Below are 14,065 nucleotides of genomic sequence, written 5' to 3'. Positions count from 1 at the left end.
AGAGTGATACATTCGGGAAAAAACTTCTTGTGTCTAGTGGTGTGCAGTGCTCTAGAAGGGACTTAAGAAGACATTTGGAAATTTTTCTGGACTACCTAAAAAAAAAAAAAAGCTAAATTGACTATTTGTGGGATATAAAGAACTATATTACTGTATTCCCAGAGGAGCAACAACAGGTCTGAGTAAATGATTTCCAGATCGACTGTTTGAGGGCAAAGATAATTGAGACTTTGGGGCAGTGATAGACCATTGAGACTATTGAGCGATATTTGGACTTATCAAAAAAAAGAAGGCAAGATGTTTCATCAGGAGGAAATAAATGGGTTGCAAAAAGAATTTGTGGCGATGTTCCAAAGCATTAATGATTCTATGACAAGGAATCATGGAGATAATGGATTTAATGAACAATATAAATGGGAAGCTAGAAAGTGCTTCACAAGGGATAATGAATAATGATAAAAAAGTCCAGGAAATAGAGGAGATAATAGAGAGACCAGGGGGAAAGATAGAATGGACAAATCAACAAACAAAACAAGACGATAAGGAGAAAGTAATAAAAATTAATGAAGCAATTTAGGAAAAGTACATGCTAAAAGACCAAAAATGATTTTGGATAAACAGAGATATTTTTGAAAAGAAAATGGTGAGTTGGGCAGATCTGCTGGAGGCTTGTCAGCAAAAGATAGTAGAGATGGAAGAGTTAAACAAGAAGGAAAGATGTAGATAGAGAAGAAGACCCAAGGGAGGAATTTGGGAGGCAAGTCAAAAAATGAATAAGAATTGAAATATTAAAACGGGCAAGAGATGATGGATAGAGAAAATGTAACACAAGATTGGCATTATTAGGAGCTAGAATAGAGGCAGACACAAGAAATAGGGGGAATAATATGCATATTTTTATATAATACATTAAAAGTAATAGCTACATATAAAGATTAGATGTTGAAAGATGGTGACACTATGTATGTCTTAATGATATTGCTATTGTTATTAGAATAGGGATGAAAATGTTGAACAATTTAATAAAGGCCTATATTTTAACATAAATATCTATAATAGCATTACAATTATTATTATTATTTTTAATTTATTTTTGTCACAACATTATGTACAAGCACATATAATGAAAGAAAACAATAGGATAGGAACGGTAGGCACTTTTGTGCACTTATGCATGCCCCTTATACATTATATAAGTATGACTTAAAAAGCAAATAATATCACTACTACTTGTATTCAAAGAAATGATACCCAGATGCCTCATTGTTCATGTATTAATATTGGTGTGTGTGTGTGCGTGTGTGTGCATGTATGTATGTGTTTTTAGAGATGTGTGTGGGTAGATATGTATGTATGTGTATGTATATATATATGTCTGTAGGTCTTTGGTTTTTCGGGTTTTCTCCCGTGTAAAATTGGAAATGTCTTGGCAACGTTTCGACGAAGTCTCATTCGTCATCTTCAGGCTTCAGCTTCGTGCTTCTGGGAGCAAATATATACATGTATACACACACACGTGTGTATGTATGTGTGTGTGTGTGTGTGAATAGATAGATAGATAGATAGATAGATAGATAGATAGATAGATAGATAGATAAAAATAAAATAAAATGAAATGTATGGAATAGAATAGAATTTGTTGTAGCCCATTTTTTTCTTTCTAGCATTTTTCCACATGTGCAGGGTCCACTATTTTCAGATCAACCAAATGTTGATCTATTGGTTGCAACAGGAATTAACCACCTGACATTGGAGGTTGAGAGAATTTGTGAAATGTATAACAATGACAACTAGTTTTATTTTTATTTCTTTACAAGTTAGCCATAGGATAACCAGTTAATGCTTTTCCCCCTCTTAGTTTACTGCTACATGCCATTCTTGGCTTTTCTTACAGTCAGGAAGCCAGGAAGCTGTCTTAATCCAAGCTGATCTGTCACCTTCCTTTGTCTTCTCCTATTTCCTATTATGCAAAAACTTCAGCAGTTTGTTAAATGACTGAATTGTATTTGCATTCAGAAAGTATTAGGTTTTGGACTGGCATATCTGGCTTTGGAATACACAGGTTGAATAACAGGTTCTAAGCATGTGAAAGACGCATTCAGTTGTTTTGTTCATTGTTTTTGTTTCCTAATGAGAGTTAAAAAGTCTTAACAGGAATTGCTCTCTCTCTACTTCTTCAGGAACCAGCTCCTATGACAGAAGATCTGTTAGAAGAACAGTCCGAAGTATTGGCTAAGCTGGGAACGTCAGCAGAAGGAGCTCACCTTCGAGCTCGCATGCAAAGTGCTTGCTTGCTCTCAGATATGGAATCTTTCAAAGTAGGCACAGATTGCTAGGGTCATCATGAAATGAATACAGATAGTCCTCAGCTTAGCACTACAATTGAGCCCCAAATTTCTGCTGCTAAGCGAGACTATTGTTAAGTGAGTTTTGCCCCATTTTACCACAGTTGTTAAGTTAGTAGGTCAGTTGTTAAGTGAATCTGACTTCCCCGTTGACTCTGTCACAAAAGGGGATCATATGACCCTGGGACACTGCAACTGTCATAAATATGAAGCATTTGCCAAGTATCCAGATTTTGATCACGTGACCACAAAATGCTACCGTGGTCATAAGTGTAAAAACAGGCTTAACTCGCATTTTTTTAGTGCCATTGTAACTTTGAACAGTAATTAAATAAATGGTTGTAAGTTGAGGACTACCTGTACCGTAGCATGAGCAACTCATACAACATATTTAGCAAGATAGTTCCTCTTTTCTATTATTTTGCCCCCATTTTACTCATTAGTCTTTGTTCCACTGCCATCTGTACTAGAAATGCTGTAAATGAGAACTGTGGTAGCTTCTCTAGCATGTTTGTTACTTGGCTTTTTTGTTCAGGAAAATATTCATTGCCAGTTGTCTGTGTTAATATTAGTCAACATTCTCTCACTCTTTTTTCGATAAACTTGCTCATCCGAATTATGCTTATTTGGATCAAAAAATATGTTTATGGATTGGTTGACTGTCTTTTCTGTGAATTAAGTATAGTTTAATTGGAACTTGAAGCAGAAGCTAAGTGCCCAGTATTAATGTTAAATCTTACAGCAGCTGTCTATTATATTTTAACACATTTGTAGTTCACATTCTTTGGCACAGAATAGAAAATTAGAAACACTTGAAGAGAAACTGCGTCATAAAATACATTGCAGGCAACAATCCGTCCTTTTCTTTCAAAAAATATACAGAAGTAGAAGCTGGATCCTATCCTAGATTCCCATTTTACAAACATGTAGACCCTATTTGGAGCAACTGGACCCTCTTTGTTTTAAAGAACAAAATGGTGATTAACACATTTGTTTTTATATCCATGACATCCATTGTGTCCTTCCAGTTTGGAATGGATTGGAATGTTCCCTCAGTCCCAGCCTTCCCAGTCAATGATAAAGGAATCATAAATTGCAGTTCCATCAACATCTGAAAGGTTACAGGTCGCCCTCATGGTACAGAAGGTAGTTGAGCTTTTGCATTGAAAAGTTGGAGTCATTGTAAAAAAAAACCAAACCCAGATCTGATTCATACGTGTTATACAGCCATTTGCAAATTTATGAGCAATAGTCACGTCTAGGATCATCTTAGACAAGTTAAAATTACAAAGTTAGGAAGGTAGGCGGTCATTTTGAATGTTTTGCTTTCAGGTTTTAAAAGATGAGAGCATCACTATATATAATGTCTTTGACTGTCCTTCATGCTTTCTTATTTTTTAAAAAGAATTGTCTGGAAAATCTGTATCAGGTGTGGCCCTGGACATCTACTAATACGGCCCCACAAGATAATAAAAAAATAAAGGAAGTTCTTTATGTATATTAATGGTGTTATGCATTTTATATGCAGTCCAGGACAATTCTTCTTCACTCAAGTTTGGACACCCGTGGCCTATATACAAATAAGCATGTTCTCTCCCCTCCTCCTTTTTTCCCCCTGTTCCTGTTAGGCTGCCAACCCTGGTTGTTGTCTGGAAGATTTTGTGAGATGGTATTCACCCCGGGATTACATTGAAGAGGAAACTCTGGATGAAAAGGGGGGTGTAGTCATCAAGGGGGAGCTGAGCGCCCGAATGAAGATTCCAAGTAACATGTGGGTTGAAGCATGGGAAACAGCGAAGCCCGTTCCAGCAAGGAGGCAGAGGCGCCTTTTTGATGATACCCGTGAGGCAGAGAAGGTAAAAAAGAGGCTTCCTGAGACATTTCCATTTTAATTCTGCAAGATCTGAAAGCTTCCATAGTGCCCATCCTACTATAGACTGTGGAAAGTCTATTAGAGGCACTTTCATTTATTAGCTTAGTTTATTTTTGTTATAATGTATTTGTATAGAATTTCTGTAGTGTTGGTCATAACACTATGCAGGTCAACTATGCAGGTCACTTTTAAAGTAAGACTGAATAATGCATGTTACATTTGGAAATATAATCGTCTAAATTGGCAACCACTTTGAATGTGGAAACATATAAATAAATTATTCACAAGAACATGAAGTAGGAGAATAACTTTCAGTTACTTTTGATCTTGAGCCTGTTTTCCTTTTAAATGATAAGCACAGTGAATTTTTCTTTCTTGGCTTTTGTCCCAGTCTTTCATCACCTTTTCATATACCTAGCATGCTATGCTGTCTTTCAATTTTTTAAAAAATGTTCTTTTCAATAAAACAAATAAAGTTGATAAATTTAGAAGCATCTTCAGATGGTGGGCCCCTCCCCTTTAGAGACTTGGGAAAGAGGCTTTTTGATCAAATGCTTAAAAGGCATGAGGCAACCTTCAGTTTTGAAGCCTTGAGAGATGGTTGTCAATTTTGCAGCAAGATTATGGTAATCTAATTGACTTACTGTATCTTCAGGTCCTACATTATTTAGCCATTCAGAAACCAGCTGATCTTGCAAGGCATCTTCTTTCTTGTGTCATTCACGCAGCCGTACTCAAGGTAAAAGAAGAAGGTAAATAACTTCTAACAAGCAAGACTGTATGCTTCAAGTAAAAATAGGGTGCTTTTACTACAATGTACTTCATGGGCTTTTTTCCTCTCAACAGAATCTCTGGAAGATATTGGGTTAGTAAAGAAGATAATTAAGCAGATAATCAGCCATTCCAGTAAAGTTCTCCGGTTCCCAAATCCAGAAGACAAAAAATTAGAAGTAAGAAATTTCATTTTCTAATAATGTCCAAGAAAGAAAAATTTAAAAATGTTAACTTTTAAATAAATATTTTATGGTAATCACAGGGGAAAAAAGATTACATCTTAACTATATGAGAGGAGAGAATAAGAGATTCTGGAAAATTCTATTGAACCGAGTTCTGGTAAAAGTTTAGTAAAGATTTGAACAATGTGACTTATGACAAGTAGAGAAAATGAGTTTTTTGTCTTTTCCCAGGAAATCATTGGTCAAATTATGAATGTGGAAGCCACTATTGCTCGGGCAAGGTCTCTAAAAGCAAAATTTGGAATAGAAAAATGTACTAAAGAAGAAGAACGCAAAGATCTAGAAAAGTAAGTGACTTATTTGATAAACTTGCGTGGTTTAATTCCTTAAAGGGAATTAAATTAATTACAAGAAAGATTTTCAATCATAGATAAAGCAACCTGAATTATTTCTTCAGAACGTCAATTGAAAATTTTCTATTGAATGTGAATATCGGTTGAGAACTTTCAGTATTCAATATTCCAGTGTTACTGTTTTTAAAACAGTCTGTGTAAAATGATTTTTCTTTTGCTGATATATTTCCTCCCACTTTTTCTGTGCTGTCAGATTTGTAAATTCCTTTCTGGAACAACCAGAAGTATCAGTCCTTGGTGCCGGAAGAGGGCCTGCTGGTATTATAATTCACAAACTTTTTGTGAATGCACAAAGGGTAAGATGGACTGCGTAGTTTCTCTAATATACTCATAAAACAATTGCTCTTGTTGTTATAATACTCAAATGCCAGATTTTGAAAATTTGCATTTGCATATACACTTATGAGTGTATTTTCCAGAGAAATAGCTATGATTGTCTGTTCTAACTAAAATAACCAAATCGCATGGATATTTAAAAATTAATCAACATTAAATAGACCGGGTTGAAATATAACTTTTGTGTTAAATTTCCAATTAAATAAGCAAATGGTATAAACTGTTTTTTTCAGGAAGTCGTTTGTATAAAACGTTTACAAAAATCCCGACAGATTGCTATATTTTAATGTAGTATGACATTAATGCATATTGATTCAAAAGATGTGATATTGGTGATACTGTTTTGGGGAATGCCAGAACAAGATCAAGTTTGCCTTTGGTAATAGAGAATGATTTTCAAGCCTAATATTTCATCATACTATACAATGATAGCATATAAAATGTACCTGTATTCATCTCACTGTGTGGTATTGATTTAAGATCAGGATCAGAACAACTTGATAAATTAGGTAATGGCACCAGGAATAAGGGGACAGAATTAAAGAGCTACCTACAGTAGTTCCTGAAAAATGGAAAAAGTATGAAGCTAAGTGAAGACTTAAGAAAGCATGAATGGTCATTTACAAGACGGAAGAAATGAGCCTTAACAGAATGATTTTAAAATAGTCAAGCTGAGGCTTGGCTGCAAAGAGCCATATGAGTAGACTATAACTGGTGCATGACCAGAAATTTAAAGCAAAAAATACTGTTGTTTGGTGCCGGAAGTCCCCTTATGCTGTATTTCCCCTCCCCTCCCCTAATCAGTACTGGTTTCCAACTCTATTGTGATGGCATTATATTTTTTTTCTGACTTTCATTTTCAAGGAATTCAGGGCAATTTGTATAATTCTCCGCAACTGTTTCTTGTTTTTTCTACTACCTAATTGAGAAGGTTGTTTTTCCTTCTTCCCAACCTCTTGAATTGGGTGGATCTGAAAATGTGACTAGCCTTGCCATAAGATTCATGAATAGGCAGGGATATCAACTTGGTTCTCCTCATTCCTAGACTTAATAGAATAGAATAGAATTTTATTGGCCAAGTGTGATTGGACACACAAGGAATTTGTCTTGGTGCATATGCTCTCAGTGTACATAAAAGAAAAGATACGTTCATCAAGGTACAACATTTACAACACAATTGATGGTCAATATATCAATATAAATCACAAGGATTGCCAGCAACAAGTTATAGTCATACAGTCATAAGTGGAAAGAGATTGGTGATGGGAACTATGAAACGATTAATAGTAGTGCAGATTCAGTAAATAGTCTGACAGTGTTGAGGGAATTATTTGTTTAGCAGAGTGATGGCCTTCGGGAAAAAACTGTTCTTGTGTCTAGTTGTTCTGGTGTGCAGTGCTCTATAGCGTCGTTTTGAGGGTAGGAGTTGAAACAGTTTATGTCCAGGATGCAAGGGATCTGCAAATATTTTCACGGCTCTCTTCTTGATTCGTGCAGTATACAGGTCCTCAATGGAAGGCAAGTTGGTAGCAATTATTTTTTCTGCAGTTCTAATTATCCTCTGAAGTCTGTGTTTTTAACAGTTTACATGTAACTGTAAGTGTAACAGTTACATGTAACTGTAAGTGGCTTATTTTGGTTTAGATATAATAGATAAATATAACATCTTTCTGGATTCTTTGCTTCTCCTTGTCCAGGGTCTTTTGGATCCTTCCAAATGCATCTTTTTATGATGTTATCCAGATATTGCATCCAATGCTAATAGTTTGTTATCTGTTAATCTAGTTATCTGAAATGGATCTTTATTATTTCTGAGGACTTAACAGCATGGGTTGTTATGCTGGGTTTACTTGCTAGAACAAAAATTGATGTATCAGAGAACTGTTGTAACCCATTTTACCATGACATCTTGTTTCAATATTAATATATTGCTAATATTAAAAATAGCTTTTTAAAAATAAGCTCCAAATAGGTAGCTTCTCATAATTTATCCAGGCATTTCTGCAATAGGGTTTGAGTGGTGCAGTGGCCTAGAGGTGGAGCTCTCGCCTCACAATGAGGAGGTTATGAGTTCGATCCTAGGTAGCAGCAGATATGTCTCTCTCTGGGCACGAGTATGTACCTGCTGCAAACTCTGCATTGGTGACAGGAAGGGTAGTAAACAGCTCCATACAGTTGCCCTGACTCCACCCTGATGCAAGGAATTATGGGGTCATTTTAAAAAAAACCACCTCTGCAATAGGGTTATTGGGGTTAAGCGGTACAGTGGGAGTTAGAATGCAGTATGTATCAGATGTGTGTAGGTGCAGATCATGGACTCTGCACACGGGGCTGCTGGGACTGCTAGAACTTCAAAGACCAATTCATAATCCACCATTTAGCACCATCATAATTCAGTTAATTTACTCAATATTCATTGGTTGAGAACTATGAAACCTGTGACTATTCAGTCAGTAACTCTTTGAAATTACTGCCCTGCACCTCTTCCTCACTCCTCGTGCACCTGGCATGCAACCTTCCCATCCCTCACCCTCATTCATCTGGCCTGTGCTGCATCTCCACACACCCCATATCTTCTGCAACTCCTGCACAACCCCCTGAAACACTTGCCATGCCTGTTGCATACCCTCCCAACCCGCGTCACACCCTTGCAGACCTTTCCTAACCCATGCTGCATCTTGTACATCGCCATGTCTCCTCCCCACGCTTCTTGCACTCTTTATCCTTACCACATGGCTTGCACCCGCCCCAAGCACTCCTTTGCTTTCTCCCCCACTCAGCAGAGCCACTTACCTGATTGCCAGTCTCTGACCTGCAACATCCTGCTGGCTTCCTCACTTAATTTTAGTTGTGGGAAGCCAGAAGGAAACTACCTCTGCCTAAAAACTGTGGGATTTGGTTAACAACAGTGACTGGAACTGGAAGGATTGCCATTGCCGTTTCACTTTATAGTTGCATTGCACAGACGGCAATTGCCATTGTAAGTTGAAGACCATCTGTAATATTCTTTGATAAAACTTAATATTATGCACATTGGATTAATACAAAAACATAGGCTGTCTACTTGTCATGTGATTTGATTCACAGAAGTAGAATGCATGTTTATAGGAATTCCCTTTAGAAATCCTAGAAGTAAATGTGTAGTTACAGAGATCAGAAAGTCCTGGCTCCATCAATTACTGAACTGGGATAGACAATAGATTATATAACTGCTTCATGGCAGTCGGATGGACTTGACTATATTGATGCAATTGATTATTTTACATTGTACTAGTCCTGTTATCGGTTTGTTTGTTTGTTTTGTGTTCCGAGTGTTTATCAGTTTCTGTGCATAGCAACAAGTCCAATCGTAAGGCTGCTGTCCCTGTTCTAAAACCTCTCTTTAACCCTATGTGAGTCATCTCTGACTTGCCTTTCACCATTGATTCTCTTTCTTACCCAGCTGACTGAATCATCCGAGGAGGTAACTAGATTTTTCCCTGTTTCTAGTCATCTGCCTAACTTCATTTAGGTGCTGCATGGGTATGAAGGCTGTAGCAGCATACCATATGGCTCAATTACTGCTTATTTGCATAATTAAAGCATTGACATTTTTTAAAAATTAAGTTATGAGCTTTGACATCATCAGAGTACGAAGGCAATGGTTGAAATGGATGCTTCAAATGGGTTTGTTTCTAGAATCTTGAGGGATTTTTGTGTGTGTGTGTATAACTTTCAGCTTATTTTCTTCTTTCAGATAGCTGTATCTTTCATGTCTGCATTTCAAGCACCAAACTGCGATAGCATTAAAATACGCATTGTATAAAACGATAAGTTCTCCACTTGGCTTGAATAAAAGTAATAGTAATCTGTTTTCCATTTGCTTTGCAGCTATTTTCTCTCTGGAGTTTTTCTTTTTTCAATTCTTACCTCTTGAATATTGGAAGAAAAAAACCCCTCGTTTTCAGAGTAGTATACTACAGTTGTGTGAAGTAGTTGGACAGTTATATTGAACCAAGCAGGACTCATAGTTTGATGGTTAAGTAGAAACTCTGTTCAAACACAGTATATCTAATCAATTTAAAATTTCATTTAGGTGTGATAGGATCAGCAAAGAATAGATGGATTAAAATGTCTGATTAATGGATGACATCCCGATACCAGATCTAGTTAGAATTGGTTTCTCTGGTTACAGATCCCACCATTGAGAAAGTCAGAGCAAAATTATTTCAGTCCAGCTTTATCATTTGATTGAATCAGTGTTCAAATGCCTGTTGTTTCAAAACATAAATTGCTTTCTTTGTTGGACAGATCAGTGTGAAATCGTTTAAAGCCTCCTTTTGGCATTTCAATGAGATGATCTTGTGGGTGGAGAACATATATTTTATGTGCTTATATCAGCATTAGTCAATTTCTTAAGCAGAAACTCAATAGAACAAATGCTTTTTCCTTAAGCTTATATCCCAGTGAATGTTGCGCTTTGTCACACTTAATAGTTATTGATTGTTATGTTTTTATGCTAGTGTATCTCAAAAACAAATACGAATCCAGTAAAATGGTTCAGTGCTAAAAGGTTTCTCTTTTTTTTAGGTTGCTCCAATGATGCCCTATGAGGACGAGCTAAAAAGATCGGGCTCTATGGATGAAAAACGTTTGAATTCTGGAATGAGTTCGGATTTTCCACCCCCTGCAGGACGTGAGGTTATTTTACGTACAACTGTTCCACGGCCTGCTCCTTACTCTAAACCTTTGCCTCAGCGGATGTACAGTGTTCTTACAAAAGATGATTTCCGACTTGCGGGTGCCTTCTCATCCGACACAACGTTCTTCTGATTTTAACATGCACTCTAGCAACGTTTTCACCCGAGCAAATACATCAAAGAGATGTTTATCCAGACTCCTGGAAATGAAGATAATATTTAAGAATAGTGCCTATGTGAAACAGTCTTCATATGCATAACATTTATGGGATTTTTATCTTTTCCATGAGAGGCCCTTGTCTATTGATGTTGGAGGATTACTCATCTTTACTTAGCGATCCATTCCTCTTTAAAAAAAATGCTTTACAATGATAATAAAAATATCATAGAACTGTGTATTATTAAGTGTAAATTAAATTACGCAATCCTGCTCTGCAGTCTTGTTAAGTTTTATGCTCATGTAAAGTGAGTAGGTTAGAAACCTAATAAATCAGTGGATTTAAATTGTTTACAGCTATACAAACAGATACTATATGTAATAAAATTCACTTCATTGTGGCCTGGCTGGCAATGTACTTATTTAAACCATTCTGCTTTATGATACCATTATCAGGAAAATTAGTGGTAGTTAATCTAGCAGTCATACCCCTCTACTTGCATCAGATGATACCAAATCCTGGTGGACAACTATCAGCTTTGAATGTTAATCTTGATGGATGCATACCCACACCCACCCACAAACACCCATATTTCGCCAGTTTTGCTCTTTCCGTTAATACGTCAAAAATGGTTTCTGTATTTTTCAATCTATATAAATTAGGAAAAAGTTAATGTAAAAATGCTAGAGTTTATTTTGAGATGAACTAATGTACATGTTTAATTTTATAAAAGATACTTTTATTTAACAGCAAGGAATGTTATACAGATTATAATCTATATAACCTATCTTTCAATCAGTTCCACAGTTGTGGATCAGATGTTAATACAAATACACTGGTAATGCTGCAGTACCAATGATTTAAATAATTGCATGAACCTTGCTAACAATTTGTTAAAGAAATCTTCAGTTTTCTAAATTTGAAATTTAGAAGGAAAAAACATGTATAGATACTTACAGCTTTTTAAACATTTTAAACTATTTAAACTTTTTAAACTATTACAAACATCCATTTCATCAAACCTTTTCATAATTTTACAAAAAACTTTGTGATGTCTGATGAATATTTTGAAGCAACACATTGTTTTTTAACTTGGCTTCTTTCTTTTGCTTGTTTTGCTGTTCTCTGAAAATATACAAAAGAAAATTATATGAAATCCATTTCTTAATGTTGAAAATTCATGAAATTTTGTTGCTGCATCCTGTACTTACCTCCTTGTGACAAACTGTACATAGTGTTTGGAAGTTTTCAAGAGTACACTGTCCACCCCCACTGAAAACTGGCTTGATATGATCCACTTGCCAGAAATGGCCCTCAGTTGGGTTCAGGATAATTTCATTTAACTGAAATAAAATAGGATCAGTGGCAGTCATATATGTCCCAGAAATGAGTCATATACTTATATGTCTTCCTTCCAATATGCTTTTTGTTGCTTTTAGTCAAATCAATTTGCTATGTGCCTCAGAAATAATAATTGTTCCAGAATAGCAGTGCTAATTTGAGGAAAACACAAACTATTCAATTCAATTCAATTCAAATATCACTAAATCACATCTGTGAAGACCAAACACAGGGAAATCAGCTTTGTTCTTAATTTTTAAACTGATGATAAAAGCAAGCAAATATGCATAATTATATAATTGTTAGCCTGTCTTCAAAAAGTTAGATAGCCAGCCTTCATTCTAAAAACAGGAAATGAAGTACATTGGGGATCCAAATGTATTCCTAATGAGTTGGAAATGAAATCTAGCACAGCTGATAACACTTAGTCTCAAACTCAGATTCATATGGGATAGCTGCTAAACTCTGCCATCAAAAATTCGTGGCTATAATGTCAAAACTGGTAATTTAAAACCTATAAAATAATAAATTCTGATATTCTAGTATTACCTAATATTTTTGAGACACAAAACAAAACAAAAACCTAGTCTTGTTTTGATCTGCTATATTGTCTCTGAAAGACTAAAATAAATTTATTTTGCAAAGGAATATGATTAAGACTACAGTTACTATGCTTACATCTGCTGTATTCAGAGAGCAGCCAATCTTGCTGAGTACCAAGCTGTTTGAATAGCACAATTTTCATTCTTTGAATGCTTGGGCCTGATAACAAATGTTCATAACATTTTCGGCATAACAATAACCATGTAGTCTAATTATTTCATTGCACGAATAGCAGTTTTGCATGAAAATAGCTTTAATGTAATTGTTCAGCCTTTGAAAATAATTCAGAAAGTACCTTCACACTTGCAAGTCCAATACCTTTTTATTAAAAGAAGTTAAGTAAAGAAGGAAGTTAAGGCTTCTTAGAGGAAAATTTTGGCTGTTTTAGGAATTGGCATTAACATTGGCGTATGTATGTCTACAAGCGACTGCAACTTCCTTCTAGGGTTTTTGGAAAGCCTGAAAAAAGGCTTCTTTACTGAGTATCAGAAAGGAACCAAATTGCTTCTTCCAAAAGATTTTTTAATTTTTTTAAAAAACCGTTCATCCATCCATCCATCCATCCATCCATCCATCCATCACCAAACTATTTCCTGTATTCCAGCCACATATTTCACCTGTTTTAAAGGAAGCTTGGACATCCAAGACTTCTCCAAAAGATCCTTGCGCTGACTCCTTGGGGCATCTCTGACACAAAGGTAGAGTTCTTGGGCATTCAACCCACATAACTGGCAAACCCCATGTTCTATTTCAAAAACTTTAGTTCTCAGGTAACTATTATTAGTGTAGAAGAAGAAATCTTCCTGGCATTTAAGAGAACAAAATCGTGTGTCCCAGGCGGTATATGTCAATGTCGGCACAACTTGGATTGTTGGCTTTTGGCAGCTTAGGCAAAGTGGGTTCCCTTCATTATCGACCGCCTGTAAATAGCCTTTGCTTGATGAAAATTCCTCAACAGCAACAATCTGGTCAGAGACTAAACTGGCATCTGGGCAACTCCCATCTTCTGAAGGCAACCTAAAACAGAAATGATAATACAGTAAATAAATGAATAAATCTGAATCTCTCCCTCCCTCCCTCCCCCCCACTCTCTTTTCCTTCCGAAAAATCGATTTGGCAAATAAGCTCTTAAATCTCTCCTGAGAGATTTAAGATTCTTCAAATATCAGTTTTAGTTTAGTCTCAAAAGATTGCCTGCAGTTGGGCTCCTCGCCCAATCTCCACCATGCCCACCTCTGCGCCACTGGCTGAGCCAACGGTCTCTCCGGCCATGTGGTCACCTGTGCAGGCAGCCCATCCCCATCCCCCTCACCAGCTGCTGATCCATTAAAGCCCTGCCAGTCGCACCTGCTCGGCTGGCG

The 14,065-nt window shown here is 36.3% G+C and overlaps 2 protein-coding genes across 3 annotated transcripts in view; one reads left to right on the top strand and one right to left on the bottom strand.

Annotated features, from left to right (window-relative positions):
• Positions 1-11,187, top strand: part of RAB3GAP1 (RAB3 GTPase activating protein catalytic subunit 1) — a 29,914-nt gene extending 18,727 nt beyond the window's left edge. The window contains exons 18-24 of one of the 2 annotated variants that reach the window (XM_058194028.1): positions 2,181-2,318; positions 3,974-4,201; positions 4,874-4,970; positions 5,065-5,168; positions 5,406-5,521; positions 5,781-5,883; positions 10,493-11,187. In XM_058194028.1, coding sequence (XP_058050011.1) covers positions 2,181-2,318; positions 3,974-4,201; positions 4,874-4,970; positions 5,065-5,168; positions 5,406-5,521; positions 5,781-5,883; positions 10,493-10,735 — 1,029 coding nt within the window. In that variant the 3' untranslated portion in view covers positions 10,736-11,187. The remainder of the gene's footprint in view (positions 1-2,180; positions 2,319-3,973; positions 4,202-4,873; positions 4,971-5,064; positions 5,169-5,405; positions 5,522-5,780; positions 5,884-10,492) is intronic. The other variant, XM_058194038.1, reaches the window with a different exon arrangement.
• A 248-nt stretch (positions 11,188-11,435) lies between these two features.
• The window catches only part of ZRANB3 (zinc finger RANBP2-type containing 3), a 70,278-nt gene continuing 67,648 nt past the window's right edge, over positions 11,436-14,065 (bottom strand). Inside the window, 3 exon segments of the mRNA XM_058194014.1 lie at positions 11,436-11,885; positions 11,972-12,103; positions 13,322-13,721. Coding sequence (XP_058049997.1) covers positions 11,787-11,885; positions 11,972-12,103; positions 13,322-13,721 — 631 coding nt within the window. The 3' untranslated portion in view covers positions 11,436-11,786.

This window comes from Ahaetulla prasina, chromosome 1 (genome assembly GCF_028640845.1).
Source record: "Ahaetulla prasina isolate Xishuangbanna chromosome 1, ASM2864084v1, whole genome shotgun sequence".
NCBI classification, from domain to species: domain Eukaryota; kingdom Metazoa; phylum Chordata; class Lepidosauria; order Squamata; family Colubridae; genus Ahaetulla; species Ahaetulla prasina.
Note: the sequence above shows the minus strand (reverse complement) of the source record. Positions and strands in the feature narration are given on the sequence as shown.